General features: G+C 48.7%; 1 protein-coding gene across 1 annotated transcript in view; it reads right to left on the bottom strand.

The window, feature by feature from the left end:
- Nucleotides 1-634: 634 nt before the first annotated feature.
- The window catches only part of Impa2 (inositol monophosphatase 2), a 32649-nt gene continuing 11944 nt past the window's right edge, over nt 635-21339 (bottom strand). The window contains exons 2-8 of the mRNA XM_059246285.1: nt 20522-20655; nt 13085-13189; nt 10588-10633; nt 8690-8798; nt 3496-3604; nt 2198-2349; nt 635-819 (exon numbers count right to left, since the gene is read on the bottom strand). Coding sequence (XP_059102268.1) covers nt 704-819; nt 2198-2349; nt 3496-3604; nt 8690-8798; nt 10588-10633; nt 13085-13189; nt 20522-20655 — 771 coding nt within the window. The 3' untranslated portion in view covers nt 635-703. The remainder of the gene's footprint in view (nt 820-2197; nt 2350-3495; nt 3605-8689; nt 8799-10587; nt 10634-13084; nt 13190-20521; nt 20656-21339) is intronic.

The following is a 21339-nucleotide window of genomic DNA, read 5'->3' as shown; positions in this document are numbered from 1 at the left end:
GAGATTTTGTTTAAAAGAATGTTTGTCACAAAATATTTTAGTATTGTTTTTCAGTTTCTCATTTTCCTCCTTTCGATACACGCAGGCTTTAATAAAGGTTCCGTATACATCATTTTAATTTATACAGCACACTTATTCTCTGAAGGTCCAACTAAAGGCAGTATAAAAAAAAAAATGGAAGGTGATCTATATTCACAATTAAATATAGCCTTAATATCAGGGGACTGATATTAGGGGAAATGTTTTCATTGTTGCCATGGTTGGGGCGCCACACATACAAGGCGAGCCACGGCAGCGGCGACCTGTGGGGTGATGTCAGTGACAGACTTGCCCGCACAGCGTGGGGGTTCAGGCAGCCTGAGAACCCGAGGCTGGAGGGAACTAGCTGCTGAACTGTAATTCTGATTTATTGCATTCTGTCTCACCATGGGCGCGGGGAGGGCCTGAGAGCAACTTCTAAAGCTTTATTACCTGAGATTTACGTTCTGGAAAAACAATCAAGACTGAATGACTAATACACACCTCACAAGAGATTTGGGTTTGGCTCTGATGAAAGAACATGTACCGGCCTGAAAAAGGCTACGTGAGATTAGAGAGAAACCAGCTGAGCACCGGGTCCCGGCGAGAGCCTCGCCACGGGGACAGCTCTTTCCCCGGGAGCTGCTGGACGTCAGCCTCCTCCGCGCCGCCTCCTGCGTGCGGCTCACTTCTCATCGTCCCGTCCGTAGTTAATCGTTTGTAAGGCCTGGGCGATGAGCGCGGCCATTTCTCTGGTGCCAGCGGCCACGACTCTACAAGACATGAGGTCAAGGGGTCCACCTGTGGACGGAGAGGAGAGCCGACGTCTGAGTTGTGGGAGCCTGCCCAACCGTCTGGAACAGCAACTTCTCACGTGTGTGTGCAGAGAAAACTAGCTCACGGGCCCGAGATGGAGTCCCAGGGCCGGCATCCACCAAGCCGCTAAGAAATGAACCTGGGCCGGGCGGTGGTGGCGCACGCCTTTAATCCCAGCACTCGGGAGGCAGAGCCAGGCGGATCTCTGTGAGTTCGAGGCCAGCCTGGGCTACCAAGTGAGTCCCAGGAAAGGCGCAAAGCTACACAGAGAAACCCTGTCCCGAAAAACAAAACAAAACAAAACAAAACAAAAAAAAAAAAAAAAAATTGAACCTGGCTAACCTGGCTGTGTGGAAGGCACGCTGACTCTTGTTACCTACTCTGCCCCTCGTAGGAATGAGGCCAAGGCTGTCGCATCTTGGAGTTATGATAGGATAGTTCTACTGGGAAATGTAAAACTAGGTGAGACCAGGATGGGAGTGGGATGTCCTGTATCTCACCACACAGCAGGCTGCTGTGGCTGAGAGGGCCAGACCTGCCTCCATGTACCTTCTTGGGTGCTCAATCTAAGAGTCATCTCACCCAGTGATGACACACTGACACACACAGATTGAGGCCTCAAGGTGCTCGAAGGATAAACCTCAGAGTGAGATGCTTTTTAGTGTGAGACTGTCCTGTACACTGACTGCCAAAGGCCAGCCAACTTTACTTTTATACATTGCTAGGAGATCCAAGCCTCTCAAAAGACAGACAGACAAAGGTGGAAACCAGAGTACAGAAGATCCACTTTCTACACCCAGCAGTTAAAAGTGGGCCACTGCGTTTTCGCTAACAAACTCTAACCTAAAATCAAGAGGGGAAAAATGGGTCTAACAAGATTTGCCAGAATTCAGGGAAGGGGGCTTTGGCCACTAAGTGGTTGGGGAGATTTGTATGGGGCTCAGGAATGCTCTATGAGTGACCAGTGACTGGGACTCAGTGACACAAAAGCAGAGGAACAGGACAACCCCTGGGTCCTGGGTTGCCCCAGCTCTGGGCTGCAGATCTCGGGGAAGAGTCTGCTCCATATACCAACTGGATCGTTTCGGAAGCCATGGGAAACTGTCAGTGATGTGAGAATATGGAATGCTGCTGATTCTGTTACCAGCCAAGAGACCTTAGCTTATGTGCGAGGAAGGGCAGGACCAAAGCCCTCTATGGCTGGCCACTGCTTGCCATGCACCCTGGTGTAGCCTCATCTGCAGAATTCAGAGGAAGTGGAGGAATCCGATGTGGTGTGGAACTCGGGTGTGCTCTATCCAGTATCGCCTCCTTTAGTGTCTGCTACTGGGTGAGGAGGGTTGCCAAGGGCCGTAGAGCCTACCTGAGGTGTCGATCACAATGCCACCTGCTTCTCTAATGATGACTGTGGCAGCTGCCAGGTCCCAGCAGTGAAGGCCAAACTGGTAATAGGCATCGGCGGCACCTGAGGCCAGGTAACAGAGTGCCAAGGTGGAGCTTCCAATCACTCGGACCCTGGAGGGAAGGGAGGGAAGGCAGATGTGGGTGAGTAAGAGGGCACCTGTCATGGCATGCTTGATGCTTATCCCCTCGCCCCTTTCTAGGGATTCTGCCAGCAAGCTAAGGACACGGAGGGCAGGCATGGGTAGACGACTTTCCCACAATGACGTTCGGGTGCTGCACTAAGGCTGGTCACCAGGGGCTCCTGAGTGTGAACTGTGGCCAGGGCAGCCTGAGGCCTAAAGTTCTTACTCTACTCAACATTGGAAGGTTACATGGGAGGGCCTTCAAGTGGCTGGTGGTTACCACACAGATGAGGGGGAGGCAAGGATGAAGTAATTTCGACTTAAGGACATGTGAGAAATAAGTAACCAACAGTTTATCTAGCAGGTATGCCCAACCTGTGGCCCGCAGACCACATTTGTCCTAGTCTAGGTACAAATGTGACCCAACCTGTTTATAAATATGACACCATAACAGAACATTAAATGGTTGGACACCGTGGTGTTGGGAGCGAGGATGGCCCCCCTAGGTGCATATGGCACATATATTTCAGTAATTGGTCCCCAGCTGGTGGAACTGTTTGGAAAAGATTGGGAGGTGTGGCCTTGTTGGAGGAAGTGTTCTCACTAGCGGCGAGGTTTCAAAAGCCCCCACACACCATTCCTAGTTATCTCTCTTTGCCTTGTGGTTGTTGTCTCAAGATTTGATTTCTCAGCTCCTGCTCCAGCACCGTGCCTGCCTGCTGCCATACTCCCTATCCTGATGGCCACAGACTCACCCTCTGAAACTGTAAGCCCCCAATAAAGCCTTCTATAAGTTGCCTTGGTCATAGTATCTGATCACAGCAACAGAAAAGTAACTTTGGACACCTCTGGTCCAAAAGCTAGGCCGCTGAGAAACTCTAAAGACACTTAAGACTCATTGGTTGAGGGACCCCAAGCTTAGTTACTTGGCTTTCAAGCACAGATTAGAGGACACAGGGCCCCCTGTTCCCTAACACCTGGCAGCCAGTGTTCCGTGGATGATGGCGCACAGTGTGCCTCTCTAGCCTGGTGTCCTCAGCCTCTCACAGCGCCTCCTCTTCACATCCCCTGGGAGTGTTTAGCCAAGAGCACCTTTGGTTTTCAACCCACTGGCTACGGGACTGAGGACCTGTACCCATGAGCCTTGGCGTGCAGCAGCCGCTCCATGTTGCTCAGGAAAACTTTCAGAGTATCGGGGTCACGTTTGGGCCCAATTTCTGTCAGAACCAAGGCCTTTGCGAGATCTGCAAGAAAGAATTTCCCATCAACACAAACACCCAGTCCAGGTTCTGACAGAGTCATCTGGGCTCCCTCAAGAGTGGCCGGTTCCATGTGTCTCTCCACTGTGATGGGCAGAAGGTGAAACTAAGCTGTGCTAATTCAAGTTGCCACTGCCTTGCAGAGCTGTTTGGTACTGATGGCTGAGGAGACTCCCCAGTCTCCTCTCAGGGACACCCCACCATTGTGAGGAGGAGCACACGGACCTCAGGAGAACCCAGTGGCTTGTAAAGATGGCCATCAAATGACCCCACACGTCTATGTCTGAGGATGAAAGAGCATCTCATCAAATACATCTTTCTAAGAGGGTTTCAGACCTTTCTCTGCTCTGATCACAGGAGTGGATCTCTTCCTATGGATCTGTGGTGTGATCTGGACACAGAGGGGCTGGCACCTGGAAACTCACGGCCACTTTCACTCTAGGGCCGTATAAGCGCTCACACCCAGGGCCCAGATATGCGATGGGGTGGCAGTACCTGAGCTGAGAGCCTGGCTTGTGGGTCAGGAACATGACTGAGACTCACTGTAGAGGAAGTCAGGAGCAATCTGTCCTTTTATGCCAAACTGGTCCTCCCTCAGCAGGCCCCACGGCAGACAGGATAGAAGCAACCTAGAGGTGCTCTGGTAGAAACCTCAGCTACCCCATGACTAGCGGCAAACAGCCTCGACCTTGTTATTTTCCTTGGCAGGCCTTATTCTGTCTGTGTGTGTAACACCTCCAAAGCAGTCTTCCACATCCCTGACTCCCTTGCTCCTTTCTATACAGTCAAGCTCTTGTTAATACTACAATAAACCACGGTGAATCCTACACACAACTACGAAAGGGTAAACGAGAACAGGGTACCATCTCAACAGTCCCAAAATAGCCCATAAAATAGAAATAGCACAAAAAACAGCAAAATTCAAAATTACAGGGCACAGAGCTTAGGGGGAAAATTGAAGATATTTCAGATAGTGAATAAAGAGAACATAAACTAGGAGCTAGAGGGCTAGCTCGGTGGTTAAACTTCTTTCTCTTCCAGAGGACCACAGTTTGGTTCCCAGCACCCACAATGGATGGCTGGAAACCGCTTGTAGCTTCAGGAGACAAGATACCCTCCTCTTCTGGACCATGAGGACATCTGCATGTAACAGATTTGTAAGGAAAGGACATCCTATAATCGATGTCCCCAAAGACAGAGCACAAACAATAGAGTTAAGAAAAAAAAATTACTGGCAATTATAATTCAAGAATACTTTTGAAGTAAAAAGAGATATGAAATACTCAAAGAACCATGTCCCCAGGAGAGCTGACTGGGCTCTGAAGTCTACCTCAAGAAAATTAGGGCGGTCTAGAGACAAAACACAGAAAACACCTCACAAACCTCTCTAAAACAACCGAACACCAAAAGGTGCATCCAGGAAGAAAACCGACATCCTTTACAAGTGGAGGAAAATGAAATTGTCACCAGATATGATGGCACTTCTGTAACCCCAGCATTCAGAAGGGAGAGGCAGGAAGGCTGAGTTCCCAGTCTACGTTACACAGTGCGACCGACCCTGTCTTAAAAAGAAATCCGGTTTTGAACTGTTCACTTTCACCAACACTGTCTGCCAGCGCACAACGGGGACGTGTTAGACATTCGACACAGAAGAGGCGAGCCTTGGATCTTATGGCTAGATAAACAAACTTACAAGCAAAAGGCCAATGATAAGCTGTAACGAACACAAGGAAGTCAGAGGACACTGTTCTCATGAACCCATCCTGAGGGGTCAACTAGGACGTTGCTCTCAGAGCCTGGTTCTCGTCATTTTCCAACGGCTGCTCCATGAGCATCTCCCCCATCACATCGGGATACGGTTCTCCTCTTCACTACACTGCCCTGCGCACTCAGCGGACAACGGCAAGCATGGGAGGTGGGGTCCCCACCAAAGTGGTCCACGGACTCACCATCCCAGCTGGCGGGAAGAGACATGAAGTTCTCCTGTCCCACACAGCAGGAAAACGACAGGTGTCCTTCATAATTATGAAGCTGTGAATATTATCAAATGCATTAGACCTTGAACTATAAGTAGATTTTTTCTTTGGGAATAACCTTTACAGTAAGGAGGCAAGCAGCCAGAGGATTTTTTTTTTTTTTCGAGACAGGGTTTCTCTGTGTAGCTTTGGTGCCTGTCCTGGAACTCGCTCTGTAGACCAAGATGGCCTCAAACTCACAGAGATCCACCTGGCTCTGCCTCCTGAGTGCTGGGATTAAAGGCTGAGCAGTAGAATTTTTTTTTAAGATTTAAAGAAAATATTATTTCATTTGCATTGGTGTTTTGCCTGTATGTATGACGTATGAGAGAATCAGATCCCCTAGAACCGGAGCTAAGACAGTTGTGAGCTGCCATGTGGGTGCTGGGAATTGAACCTGACCTTGGAAAAGCACTCAGTGCTCTTAACCACTGAGCCATCTCTCCAGCCCCCATAAGAACACAGTTTTTGCTCTGTTTTTTTTTTTTTTTTTTTTTCTCTGTGTAGTCCTGGCTATCGTGGAACTCACTCTGTAGATCAGGCTGGTCTCGAACTCTGAGATCTGCCTGGCTCTGCCTCCGGAGTGCTGGGATTAAAGGTGGACACCTCCACACCCAGCTGCCAGAGGATTTTGATAAACTAAAACTATTATGACTTGAGTATTTGGAAGAGAAAAAGTGAGCCCACCAATTACCAGCATCACCAGATATAAATTCAAGTAGGGCTTGGAATTCGGGAGCACTTGTGTTGGGGTGGTAGTGCATGCCTGTGATCCAGCACTGAGCAGCCAGAGGTGAGGCGAGTTTAAGGCAGGTCTGGTCGACATCACTGAGAGCCGGTTTCAAACATCAAAACAAAAGAAGAGAACTTTGGAAAACTTGTATCTTTCCCAACAGTTAAAGACTTCAGACCTCCTGCTGTACCTCCCAAGTGCTGGATCACAGACACATACCACCACAGCCCTGCTACCTACAATCACAGCTTTATTTTATCATTTTAAAGATGGGTTCTCCCTATTATGTAGCTCTGGTAGTCCTGTAATTGGCCATGCAGACCAGGATGGTCTTGAACTCACACAGATCCACCTGCTTCTGCCCCATCCCCTGAAAGGACTGGGATTAAAACCCATTCAGCCTCCACAACTCACTCTATCTTCCACCTGAAGCTGCTTTTGAGCATGCCAGCTTGAATTCTGAGAGGTCACTTGACTTGCTCGATGTATCACCTCAGGAGTCAGAATGGGGACCTGGGGCTCGTCTGCAGCCTGCCCAGAACACTGACATCTGTGACCAGAGCGGAGAACAGCACATTGGACTTAGAGTCACAAATGTACTTTGGCAAGGTGAGGACAGTGTGGCAGTGTGCAGAAGGAAGGTGGGTGGCCTTTAGGGACAGAAGCTTTAGGGGCAGTGGCTTCTTTGTACCCGGTGCCCAGTACTTTCTGGGGCCCAGTAATGTGAAAGTCTGACTAAGTCTCACCCTTGTGCGGTTAGGAGGTGCCAGAGCAGAGGTGGGTGGATCTACCCGAGCCTACAGTCACCACCGGATGAACTGTGAAGGCAGCCAACCAGGAAGCGGGTGTGTGAATAGTTCGGGTTATATCAAATGAAATCTGGAGCAAAGTTCACCCGAGCATGTTTAATGGCTGGCTTTCTCGCCCTGCCTTTCCCAGCGAGGCTTGGCTGGGTGCCATCTGCCAGCATGGCTGGCACTAAAACCACTCCACAGCCAAACTAAACCGGGGCAGAGGGAGACATGGGGCAAGGGACTCTTTCCTGCCCACTCTGGGGTCAGAGAACTGACTGGCCAATCGTCCTGCCTCACAGGGTCCCCGTGAGTTCCACTCCCTCTGTTCTGGGTCCATGCACAGTTCTCTTAACTTTTCCTCTCCAAAGGCCTAAGAGCACATCCACACACAGTGCCTTCACACAGTAGGGCAGCTGGCTCGTGCTGCCCTTGATGGTGACGAGGCTGGCTAGGGACACCAGCGTTAACTAGGGAGGATGGAACAGTGGGAAACAGGGAGGAAGGGGTACATGGGAAGGAACCGTGCAAAGATAAACCCGCAGCGGACACAGAGAAGAGGCGGCAGACAGGCCGGGAGCCAAGTGCTGTCACCTGGGGACGGATGCCGGGATCAGCAAACAGAAAGCCAGGACTGACTCTGAGACACTTTATGACGTGCAGCCTCTGACACCAAGTCAGATGAGAGCAGAGGATTGTCACCCATGTCCTGCCCAGTGCTGTGGAGCGAGGGAGGCATGCAGGGCAGGCACTCCATCCCCAGCTCCCACTACCTTTCCAAACTCAACTACGTGGCCGCGCAGGGTCTTTTAAAGTCTTCCTCTCCCACAGCTGCCTCTCTTCTAGACTCCCTCCTTTCTCTTCTCCTCTGAATCTGCACACTGCCATGTCTCCACCTCGCCAACATACACAAAAATCCTGGCCTTTCTCTGTTGCTCGCCCTACCTGTCCTATATGCAAACAAACGATATGAGTTTAGCCACTGTGGGACAAAGGGAGGCGGGAGAACCCCCAGCTGGCACACTGTTAGTGGAGGGCAGTTCCACAGGTTAGCTCCCACAAGTCAACGAATGTCCTTGAACCTGTACACTGACAGCCATAATCTTGGTGGTAGGACTGAGCACGTGCAAACACTGCTTCTCTACCTAGCTCATCCCCACCACGCTTACCCTTCTAACACCCAGGTCAGAGACCAAATTCGAATGGCTGTGGCCATGGGTACCACGGAGCTGTGCTGGGATGCTCTGCAGGCCCTCGGCCTTGGCCGTTCTCTTAGTCCCACCAGACCAAACTGTAACCACTAACTGCCACTTTAAAGACAGATACAAGAGGACATAACAACGCATTCAAAGCTCCTGACCACTCAGGCATCGCCACTACACAGAATCAGCTGTGTCCATTTCCCCTAGGGACGTGGCATCCCCAAAAAAGAACTAGACCTCTTGATCGCTGCCCCTATCTGTGACACTGGGCATTTCCCATTCACCTATCTCTACCTGAAACCACCTGAGATGAGCTGAATGAACCCCACCTGTCTCCCTGGAGACCTGGAGCCGCTGGCCATTGCAAAAGGCGCCCTGGCCCCGCCTGCCGGTGTACAGTCGTTCCTCTGTGCAGTGGTGAATCACTCCGAATTCCAGCTATAAGGGGCAGGAAGAAAGCGAACGCACGTCACTCCTCGACCCACAAGTAACAGCGATCTAAACCCAATGAAGGCTCCTCTTAGAGCTGGAACCAGTCCCCTGACAAGGGGACAGAAACTGCCTTCCAAAAAGGAATGGAGAAGAGCCAACTTCAAACTACACCTGGACATGAAAGCCAGCCGTTTCTTAGGTGAACATATTAAAACTGTATTAACACCAATAAAACTATATTAAAGTTATCATAATAAAGTAGTGAAAGTTTCATTCTTTAGAATGGCCACTCTCTCTCCCCTCCCCCGCTCGCTCTGGCAAAAAGACTAACCGACTGAAAAAACACCTTAAGCTTTTTCCAGGTTGCCAGTGTGAGAAGATCTGAGCATACACCCATAGAGCCAACAGACCCAGGAACCCATGAACAGCCCTACGGAGCGTGGCTACTGCCCAGAGAGGGTCCCCGTGCAGCAGAATCACCAGCGACAAAAGACAAAGCCTCCTAACAAGTAGAGGCCACCATGGAAGGGACAAGCCTCCCACCCAGCACTGCGGTTTCCTCTTCTTCTGCCTGCTTTCCACCACCTGGAGTTAACACGCCCCGTGCGTGGTATCAGGTGCCGCGTGCCCATCTTTAGGGACGTCAGGATGCCTCAGCAGAGTCTTAGGTAGCCCTGAGGTAAGCTTAGCCACCCAGAAATGGGTACCCAGCCCATAGAACAGGCTTTCTTTCCAGAGGCGACTTCCCAACAGTGTGCGGCTCTCTCGCAAGACTTACTTGCCGCCCCCACCCCTCACCCCCAGGACTCTGGCTACAAGAAGACACCCAAATCTAGGTACCAGAACTGTGTGGGTCTTGGCCACCTGTGACGAGGCCCCAGCTCGAGGGAAATGTCCTGTGGGCAGGTAGAAGGCAAGAGTTGCTTCCTAGGTTGGCCCACGACTAAAGGAAGTATTCCTGTGCTCTGTAACTAGAAACACACACAGGGCATAATGGTGAGGACTGGCTGACCTTTGTGGCCCCCAGTCTTCTTTCCTGGCAGCCCTGACTCCTATTACAATAAGCCGGTGATCAGGAGAAAATTCATGCTCGCTGGTCTCCGTGACAACATCGAACAGAGAAACCAATGGCTCATCAATTCCTTACCCAACTGGCAATATTAAATTTTTATTGATCTACACCAAAGTGCTTTGAGGTGTGTGCAAACTCTTGTTCCCATGAGGGGGATGTATGTTGATACTGAGGATGGCAATGCTATGCTGTTCTGAAAGGGGCCAGTTGTAGAAGACATGGAGCCCCAACTCTGCTCATACTATTACAAGAAATTAAGGCTCTGGCCATCTTCCTACATAAGCCTCCACCCCCCGCCTTTCCTTCAGGTCTTATGCTATGGCTTAGTTCAGAAAGTCTCTGGGAATCCTGACGGGGCCACGTTCTCATACTAATAGCCAGGAGGGAAAGAAGAATAGAATATTGAGATAAAAACATGTCATCCCAAAATAGGAGCTCCCTTGTTTGTGACTAGATCACACGCTCTCGGGGTCAGATGGAGACTCATTCTGACCATCTGCTCAGAACATCACTTTCCATAGCAGCTATGACTAGACCATAGCAATAAACAAGAGGCAGCCCAGCCTGGGAGATAAGCCCCCAACCCACATCCCTACAACATTCCGTCTGCAGTTCTTTACTTTCTTGGATTTGAGAAGCACATACTTGGATGTACTAGTCATGGTTAAGGCACATGTAAAGAGTAATGCAGGGGCTGAAACCAAGCAAGGAGGGTCACATTACCTCCTGGTGAACAGCAAATCCGATGCTGACTGCCACAGTAGGGAATCTGCAAGGCAAGACGGACGGAATGGGTTACACATGACGTAGGGATACTAGTTCTCAGAAGCCGTGTGTGTGGCTGTGCGAAGGCTCCCCTCCAGCACACAGGGACCTTTCTGCACTCTGGTTGGGTTTGACTTTCAAAATGACCTTCCAGTTTCACTCACGGCTTCCAATATAAACAGACTTAGCTAGCCGCGCTGTTAACTTAAAGCAACAGCAGGGCTCTGGAAGCCGTGGTAAGACTGATACAATGTAACAATGACCACACAATACTAATTAGGGATGATTTTAACAACCACACTCCTGGCTCTCAGCAACCTAAGCAGGTAGAGACTTTGACGAAGGCCAATCCCTGTCTGAGGATGTATGTGGCGGACCCAGGAGATGACGTCACAGACCCCTGGACTGCAGCCGCCACACAGATGCAGCCTTTCAGCAGTGCTAACATCTCCCACCCCCATCCTGTCTCCTGCTTGAGCTCCCGGCAGGCAACAGCAGGGTGAGCCAGTGGTAGAGGGAATGTTTTAGGACTGTGGCTTTAGTTCTGTCAGCTTGTTCCTGGGTCTCAAAATAATCTCTCCTTTCTGTAAAGATCACAGGAGCTGACAAACAGGAAGAAGGCAACAGAACCAAGCACTGTTAACTCACAGGGAAAAACACCAACCCAGACCGCTAACAGAATCCTGTGCAGAAACCCCGAAAGGCAAGGCCAAGCCTCCTTGCTTCCTAGGCAGGCTCCTCAGAGCTTTCCCTCAGCCAGGTTGGCTATGGGCCCAGCACTACAAGCTTTCTGATGGCTCAGGTCACAGGCTGCAGCTGTGGCCGTCACATACTGGGACTTCCGGGTCAATATCAGAGCCTATTTCTCAGAGGACACTCTTTCCAGCCCGATTCCCCCTGAGGGCTGCAGATCAGGAAGTACTAGAGACCCCAAGGACACCAGAGCCACGGAAGACCTTAACATGAACATGTGGCCTTCAGCTGGAACGTGCTATAGACGCTGCGTCCCTGGGATGAGTCCCTCGGATGACAAACCAGAAGTGAGAGGTGCCCCCCTCCGCAAAACAGACTGAGAGGAGGGGTAGGCTTCAGTGGAGTGCCAGCCTGGTGGCAGCAGATGGCACTGCTCCACAGCATTGAAAGGGTCCCCTTGTTCATGCATGGCTGAGTTTTCAAGGTAACAGTCACCACACAGTGGTCATACTTCATGTGCACTTGGAACTGCTTTGCATGTAAGCACAGCAAGGAGGCTAACAAGGGCCAGAGAGCTAGGCAGCCCGCCCCTGGCTCTGCTCACCTTACTTACTCAACATAGTGTGTGCATAACCTGTGAGTGCGGGTCTGGGAGTGGGGAAGCGTTGGCCACACAGAAGTGTCTCCAGGGAATGGTAAGTTACAATACCTGCCCTCTTTGGAAAGCCACGCCACCTTTGAAAGTACCTCTGGGTCTTTGGCTCCTCCTACACGGCTGTGGACAAGGATACACAGCTCCCATACCTGTCACTGCCAGGGACCTCTAGGTAGCCTTCAGCCTCACTCCCACAAGCCCTGTCTGCTGCAGTCACAGGCTTGGCTCCTCCCAGAGTGACTCTCCAATCTCATTGGCACATCCTGGTTCCATCCCTCAGCCACAGGCTTCCTTTCCTAACTCCACATCTTTTCTAGGGGCAACTTCTCAAAGCAGCTGTTCTTCAATCCAAGTCAATGTCTTATAACTGTAAACAATCTTCTAAATGAGCTTCATCTATAGGCAATTAATATTTAAGTATAGGGAAAAGCATCTCTCAAACTTGTGATCCCATCTCGACCTTTGGATTATAGGCCTGTACTAGCAAAAAATACTTAAAAAACAAACAAACAAACAAACAAACAAAACGGGGGAGGTGGTGTTTCAATGTAGCTCAGTCTGGCCTTGCACTTCTGACTCTCCTCTGTCTCTGCCTCTCAAGTGTTGAGATTACAGGTATATGCTACCATACCTACACACACACACACACACACACACACACACACACACACACACACACACGAGACAGAGTCTTACTATATGGCCCTGGCTGGACTGGAACTCACAGAACTTACCTATTTACATGCTTGGCAAAAAATATTTTTAAAATGAAATTTTCTTCCGTATTCTTTAGAGTCACAAATGGAACCTCCACCACCACCAAGAGAGGGTATTTATGTGCAGCTCTGGCTGTCCTAGAACTTACACTGTAGACCAGGTTGGCCCTGAACTCAGAGATTCGCCTGCCTCTGCCTCTCCGAATGCTGGGATCAAAGGTGTGTGCCATCATCGCCTAGCGGAAAACCTTTTTAAAATGTCAAGATTTGATTTTCTTTTACAAGACCAGACACCTACTATACATGTATGTCTTCAGAACTTAGGTTATTGAGAAGGAAACCGAGAGGCCCCACGGAGCCCCAGGCCCGCAAGCTCCCAGCTCCTCCTTACCTGTGGACGAAGTTGCAGGTGCCGTCGATGGGGTCGATGATCCAGGTTGGGCTGTGGGTGAGCACACACTTGGCCCCTGAGGCTGTGGCCTCTTCTGCAATGAACCTGCTGGGACAGGGGGCTCAGCCTGAGTCAATGTGTAACAGTCAGCAGGAGTGTGCCTGTAGCAGGCACAAGGCTCTGGGTTCCAGTCCCAGTTCCAAAACACCCTCTCCCCCGAAACCAGAGGGACTTTCACTGTGACAGCTTTGGAGGCACACAGGGAAATGGAGCAGGCCGGGCAGAGATGCAGGAGAGCAGAGCACCTGAATGAGCGCAGAGGCAAGCAAAAAAACAAACAAACTTGGTTCCCAAGTCAGCAGCAGAGGCCCAAGAGGTCATGCTGGCGAACAGAGCAGAACCCGGACCATGGAAGAGTAACTGTCTCCTACATTTCCCTTCACCACAGGTGACCCTCTACCCTTCCCTCCCTGGTCTCTGCTTCCCTTTGGGAGAAAATAAGGGACGGAGTAGGGAGCAGTGTGCTTATCAGGATGCTTCATGTCCTTCCTGTCCTGAGTGTTGAAGCAGGTTCTTGTCCTCATGGTGGCCTCTTTGACATGCTCCTTTAGGGCCACACTGGCTTGTCTCCAGCTGAGAGGTTCTTGGCAGGGGGTTCTGGGCTGGCCCCTTTGTAACAAGGCCCTCTGTTAATAAGGCTCCCGTAACTACCCTCACAAGTGTGCTCCTTCTCTTTTCTTTTTTCCCAGACAGGGTTTCTCTGTGTAACAGTCCTAGCATCTGCTCTGTAGACCAGGCTGGCCTTGAACTCACAGTGATCGCCTGCCTTTGCCTCCCGAGTGCTGGGATTAAAGGCGTGCGCCACCGCACCCGGCCAGCCACAAGTGTGTTCTGTCCTACTGGGAGCCAGAACCAACATCTCAAGCTGAACCTGTGCGGAAGGGAATGCCAGACTTTAAAAGAAACGGGGCCAGCAAGCCCTAGCTGCATGGGCCAAAGGCAGGGAAGCAGCTACCCCTTGTTTTCTACCCACACGTGGGCTTGGACAGAACCGGCCCACTGAGGTGACACTGAATGTGGCATTGTGTCTGCCACTTTTCTTGGTCAAAGAGTTAAGGAGTCACATCATTTTCGGGACTGTCCTCTGTAGTTACCTGACTTTATCTAAAGTGTCTTAGAGTTATGTTTCTAAAGAAAACATCCCGTACTCTTTATATATATATATATGTGTGTGTGTGTGCGTGTATACAATGTGTTTTTTCTTTTAATTTTATTTTATGTGCATTGGTGTTTTGCCTGCATGTATGTCTGTGTGAAGGTGTTGGATCCCCTGGAACTGGAGTTACAGACAGTTGTGAGCTCCATGAGGGTGCTGAGAATTGAACCTGGGTCCTCCGGAAGAGCAGTCAGTGCTCTTAACCGCTGAGCCATTTCTCAGAAAACATACTATACTCTTAAAAACACATCCAAGGAACAGGTGCCAAAGCCCATGAATGCAGCACCAGGTGGACACAAGTGGTGAAAAGATGTGCCTGAGTCCAGAGCTGTAACAAGCTCTCCATCATCATCCTGACAGCTGTCTGCTTCTGAGACTTTCTTCTTTTCCAACTACTTACATGTAGTTGAGTCGAGTAGGTCAGGACTGTCTCTGCAGCCCACAAAGGAGCTGACTGATGCTATTTGGTCCTGTCTCCCCAAGCTGCAGCCCTGTGTCCACCAGCTGGCTCAGAGGGGAGTCCAGGGGAAAGCGCACTGGGAAGACGACTGGGCACAAATGTCCAGCTTTGGTGGCGGGAATGGGCTTTTCCTCTGTCAAGGACCTTGCTTATGTTCTGGTTGACTTATGCATTCAGCAGCTATTGCTGTGTGCTGGGTACACCACAGGGCACCAGGTTACAACGACCTAAGGGGGCAGAAGGCAGCAGGGACACTGAGCAACTGTCCAAGCCACCATTCTCTCCTCCAGCTCGAGAGAACCTCACTATCTTGGATGCGTCACTCAAGAGGCCACAGATGACTACAGGGTTTGTATCAGTGACAGGTCACTACCATGAATGAGAGATGAAGAGACCAAAACACGGAATCAAACAAACAGCTCATTTCTTTAAGAGATTAACAAACTGACAAGTCCCTATCCGAACATACAGAGGAAATTAATAAAATTAGAGATGATGAAAAAGGAGCTGTTGAACAGACTCCAGTGAAATCCAGATCACAGAACACTCCAGTTTAGATCTAAAAGAAATGCACACATTTTCTAAATATAAACTCACCGAAATTAAAACCAGAAGATACAAACAAGGTACACAGGCTATCACAAGCAATGGGACTAAAGCAGAAACTTAAAGTCCTCCCACAAATAAAAGTCCAGGAGCAGATGGATCCATGACTGAACTCTACTACACCTTTAAGGAAGAGCTAATGACGACAGTTCTCAACTGTTCTACGAAGCAGAGAGAGAACAGCACCAATCTACCAAGTCAGTATTGTCTAAACAAATGAACACAGTATTATCTAAATAATACCCAAACTGGATAAAGACTGAAAACACAAGGACAACGAGATGCAAAAACGCACAACAAAGTACTTGCAAATGACTCAAGAACACACTAAGAAGATCCTACATCACAGCTCAGCCGGCTTCTTCCTAAGGACACAAAGCTGGTTCAGCACTGCAAGTCATGGAAGACTCCATATGACCAGACTTCAGGACAGAAGTGTAATGCATCATACAGACAGACTTAAGGATGGAAACCAGCTTGGTAGACGCAAAAAAGGCATTTGACAAAGTTCACTTCCATCATGAGTTCACGATAAAAGTCCTGAAGAAACTAGGAATAGATGACACATACCTCAAAAATGAAAAGTGCATATGACAAACGTATATGCAGAGTTACGCTCAATACTGAAAACTGAGCTTTTCCTCTAAATCCTGGAACACGTCAAGGGAGGAGTCGCCACTGTCTCCATTCTTACTCGATGAAGTGTTCAGTCATAGGTCGAGCAGTAAGACAAGGGAAAGATATAAAGGCTAAAAACGGGAATGAAGAAATCAAGGTAGCCCTATCTGTAGATGATACGATTCTATGCAGAAAAGATCCTGTGGACTCCACCAGAGAAACTCTGGAGCCAATAAACTCTGTGGTGGTCTGAATGAGAACGGTCCCCATGGGCTCATATATTTGAATGCTTAGTCATCAGGGAGTTATGGTGATATTTTATTTGTATTAAAATGTTATTTGTATGTTAATAAATAAAGTTGCCCGGGGGTCAGAGCTATTAGCAAACCATAGGAAAGGAGGGCAGTGGTGGTGTACGCTTGTAATCCCAGCACTTGGTAGGCAAAGCCAGGTAAGTCTCTGTGTGTTCAGGGATACAGCCAGTATTGGATACACATGCCTTTAATCTCAATACCAATCATGGAAAACCTGGAGGTCTATACAGACAGGCCGTGACGAGGCGGTCATGTGGTTGGGTTTACAACCAATGAGAAGGCAGAACAGAAATTCTATATAAGGACTTTAACACAGAAAGTAGCTCTGGTTCGGAGAGGTAGGACCACCGCAGGAGGAAGGGTAAGGTTTTAGCTCTTAGCTCTGACCTCTTGGCTTTCTTCTTTGCATTGGTTCTGTGTTTCTTATTTAATAAGAAGGTTGGTTACATCTACAGGGAGTGGCACTATTTAGAAGGATTAGTGGGTGTGGCCTTGTTGGAGGAAGTGTGACACTGGGGTAGGCTTTGGGGTTTCAAAAGCTCAAGCCAGGCCTAGTGTCTCTCTCCCTGTTGCCTACAGATCCCTATGTAGAACTCTCAGCTCCTTCTCCAGCATTATGCCGGCCTACATGCCGCCATGCTCCCTGCCATAATGATGGTCTAAACCCCTGAAAGTATAAACCAGCCCCAATTAAATGTTTTCTTTTATAAGAGTTGCTGTGGTCACGGTGTCTCTTCACAGCTGATTGATTGTTGTAGCACCTTTTCTTCTCAAAGTAAAGCAAACTAGTGATAAATTCTTTTCACGTTCTTGAATTACAAATAGACTTTAAAAAGCTCAAATTGGGGACTGGGGGTTTAGCTCAGTGGTTGGAAACTTGTGTAGCATGCTCAGGCCATGGGCTCAATGCAACTTGATGCACCTCCCCAAAGAGAACACTAAAAAGCAGTGAAAGAATGTATGTATTTGAACCAAAACGTGTTCATTAATTCATTCATTTATCCACAGGAATAAAAAAAAAAAAAAAAAGGGGTGACGCCTATCATGTCCCAAACAGACTCTGAGGAGGCTACCATATATATTTTTGTCACCCATGGCTGCACAGATACACAGCCAGACCAGAAAAATCAACACCCAGAACTCCAGGAGCCACGATCCCTCTTATATAATAGTAGCGGGACCAGCCTTAATATCATACATCCCAGGGGCTCAGGAGAGAGAACTACTAACGGCGAGGACTATTTTCAGGAAATAAAATCTCAGCACACCGAGCTCTATAGTCCACTTGCTTTAATTCCTCTGGCATAACATCCTACATACACAGCTTCAGTTCTGTTCTCATGACTAGCTCCTATCTTGCCTGATTTCTCTCTGTTTATCTACTGCTCCCTCTTAAGTTCTATCTTAATTCTCTCGTCTTAATTCTGCCTCATCTAGGTCCTTTTCACCTTGTTCTTACCCAGCTAGGACTTTCCCATCTGACTCTTCCTCATCTTCCATCTCGTTCCTCTAGTACTCTCTTCTAGCCCTTCAATCTAGTTCTTCCCCATCTCAGTTTGTTCCTCTCAAGTTCTTACCCATCTAGTTCTTCCATTCTCTTTTCTCTTCTCTGTACTCTGTTCTCCACGTTACCTAAGTCTCCCCGAAATCCAGTTATATCAAGTCTCTGGTTGAGCAAGGTCACCAGGCTTGAATTCTACAGGGTCATAAAGGCAGGTAAGAACTTTTCCTCCAGCAGTGACCACCAGGCTTTCTTTAACAATCCAAAATGGGAGTGGTAAAAGAGAAGGTCAACTGAGAGCTAATGACGGGTTAGCATATCACTGTTAGTCCTTGAAAGTGGCCAAGGGAGATATCTGATTCCAGAGAAAGCCTTTCCTGAGGCTGCTCTCCAAATACCTGGAATGTGTATGTCCAGAGAGTCATCAGTCCACACTATTAGCCCTTCTTAGGGAAAAGTCAATTAAAACTATGAAGGCACACATGATTTTCATAACAGAATACAGCTGATATATATCAAGCCAAGTAACACCAAAAACTCCTTGGAATTTGGCTTCCTCTGGAGGAATTCCCTGATCCCTCCAGGTAGTGACTTTGTCATAACCAGCTGAGTTCTTATGATATATTCCTGCGGCCCACAGCAGGACCCAGTTTTACAAGTTCAGCATCTTTACGAGATGTCACATGAGGAAGGAAAGGGAGGCCCTGAATCCAAGGCCCTTGTTTTCAAGATCTGTCCTGCAGAAACCAGGGGCCAGGAAGGGGCTCCTCTATAGTCTTCTTACTCTAGAGCCCATGGCTCTTCTAGAGCTGTGTGCAAATGCTGAGTAGATATTTTAATTATTCTAAGGGAAAGAGGATGGCCCAAGAAGATGAAGAACTCTGGCCTTTGGAGGGCATCCGTGTGAAGGCCTGTGTCTCACCACGGACATTGTCCCCAGCAAGGGGTGCCTGTGCCACTGAACACGGGCAGCAGACGGAGTCTTACCCAGCTGACGTTTTACCCTGTGCTCTAAAGAGACGTCCCTGGGTGGCCAGGGAGTCACCACTGTCTGAGTTCCAGAAGTAGGACATACTTTTACAGAACCCTCTGGAGTCAGAGTCAGGGAGTGTTTCTGAGCATGTATTGTTGGAACCAGAACCTCCAACATACATATATACATATACATATACATACACATACATACATACATACATGTATATATATATATATATATATATATATATATATATATATATATATATATATATATATATATACTCGCACAAAGTTGTAAAAAAAAAACTAAAAAAAAAAATTTAAGTTTGAGATAAAGCTTTCCCCAGAGCTCTACGTTTATTAAGTGAAAACCCAGTGCCAGGGTGGGCTACCTCTTTTCGAGGTGTTGTTGGCCAGGGAGGTCCCTGAAGCCCCCCGAACAGTACTGGCTATCACACTGTTGCTGGTTGCCCACCAGAACTCGGCAACAAACCCCTAAGGCTGAAGACACCACGTGCTCTGGTTGGAGAACTTAAGAGAAAACAGACCGGAACTGAGCGGGAAGCTGCCTCTCTGCTAACTAGCTTTCACAGTGCTGGAAGGTTCTAGGAAGGCTTCGGAGGGGGAAATGACACCAATGGTCTCCTGCTGTGTGGACACTGCATGTGTGCGTGCGGGCGTGCGTGCATGCGTGTGCGTGTGTGTGCGTGTGCGTGTGTATTATCAACTGCCAGGCAAAGCGTGCCTGCCCACTTTCTGACTGGATTTGAGGCCCATTTTATAGGAAGGAAGGGTACCGTGGACGGTATCATGGAAAGTTGAGGCTGGGGACAGCGTAGATCCTAGCAGAGAAGTTACTTTTGTTTTGCTAAATGGACATGCTGTGCCTGTCGAATTGCCTTTTAAATATTGACGTTTAAGTCCATAGATCAGAATGGGGAAGAGCTCCTGAGACCCAGCCCCTTCCTGAAGATCTATAGGTAGTTAACGGTTTCCAGGGAAGGAGAGGCATTTTTATCAGATGTAACCACTGGAGAGTTGCCCGGGCTTTGGTCAATAGCCCCTCACTCTATAATAACTCTTGTAAAACTCACTGGTTCAGAGAGAGAGGGAAAGGGGGATGGACAGACAGACAGACACAGAAGGAGGAGGGCCAGGACACTAGCTGGAAGAGAAGCACCAGGAGGTGGAAGGGGATAAGAGAGGGTAATGAGGAGTGAATATGATCAAAATATATTACAAACATGTATGAAAATGTTATAATGAAACCCACTGCTATATATATGCTAATGAAAAACTAACAGAAACCAACCAAAACCCAAACAAACAAAACCCAAAAGTTCTCTTATGTCTGGAAAAGGAACTATAATATATTTTAAAGCCAACAGATAAAGTACAATGTAAAATAAATGACTAGTTCAAAAGTCTCATACTTATTGATTGTTCATGTTAAGTATTCCTGGAAAGGAAACCTACAAAATAGTCTAATAAATTATTTTTAATGTACATGTAAAAAAGCAGAAGCTCTTCCATATTCCTAAAGAGACATAAGGACTGGATTGTTGTCAAGAAAACTGTGAAGAGAACAGAAGCAATCAGTTTTCTTCCCTAAAAATTAGGGACCAGGGCCTGGACTTGGCAACTTGGGGTTTCCCATGTGCCCCTCAGTGACAAGTGGCAGCCCCCTCAGCTGGACCATGATAGAGTTACTGGGGCGTCCGTACCTCCTGAAGAGAGCACTCACCTGTGTGAAGGAAACCGCTTTCGCAACTCAGAAACTATTAAGTCTTCTACACGGTGATCTGTCTCCGTCACAAGATCTGCCGCGGAAGTTTTTGTCGAGACCTGCTTTTCCTCAGTGAGGGCTTTTCTGATGATCTGAAATAAGAGCACAGGAGGCAGTGAGGACCGTGGGCCTCCTCCTCCCTAGCCCCCAGCCCTCTGTTCTTTGGGGACTGGCTGGCTTTGGCCAGGGCCTGCAGTTACCCCTTCCGTCACTTGACTCAACATATCACGCCCGGCTCCCAGGGCCTCCAGGAACCTTAACCACTGGCCCTTACTCTGTTCCCAAGACAGACCTGAGATTCTACATTCAAATTCCATCTGAAACTCTACCTTTGAAACAAGTTCTCTCTGGAAGAAAAGGTTTTGGAAAAGGCTGGAGCATCAACGGGAACTCCCCAAAGAAGATGGCATGTCACAGGTTTGCCTCCTTGAATCCCGTGATTTCAAATTTGCAAGATGTGTGTGTAAAAACTTTCTCTGATTCACTTTATGAATCACACGAACATGTGGCGTGCCTGTGAAGGCAGGCTACAAACCTCCCCACGAGAGCCGATCTGTATCACAGGAACCGAGGACGGCTCTTGCCGCTGTGTGCAGAACAGCACCAGCCGCCCCTAGGGGCACGTCAAAGATACTGGAGGCTGCTAAGGGACCACAAACACAGGCTCTACAGCTGGGCAAGCTGCCAGCACATCTGGATTGAACCCACTATAAGGCCATTTCTGCTGGCCTGGGGTAGTCCCCGGAACCCCTAGAGACCCAAACAGGAAGTCAGAG

This window comes from Peromyscus eremicus, chromosome 19 (assembly GCF_949786415.1).
Source record: "Peromyscus eremicus chromosome 19, PerEre_H2_v1, whole genome shotgun sequence".
In the NCBI taxonomy this organism is placed as follows: Eukaryota; Metazoa; Chordata; class Mammalia; order Rodentia; family Cricetidae; genus Peromyscus; species Peromyscus eremicus.
Note: the sequence above shows the minus strand (reverse complement) of the source record. Positions and strands in the feature narration are given on the sequence as shown.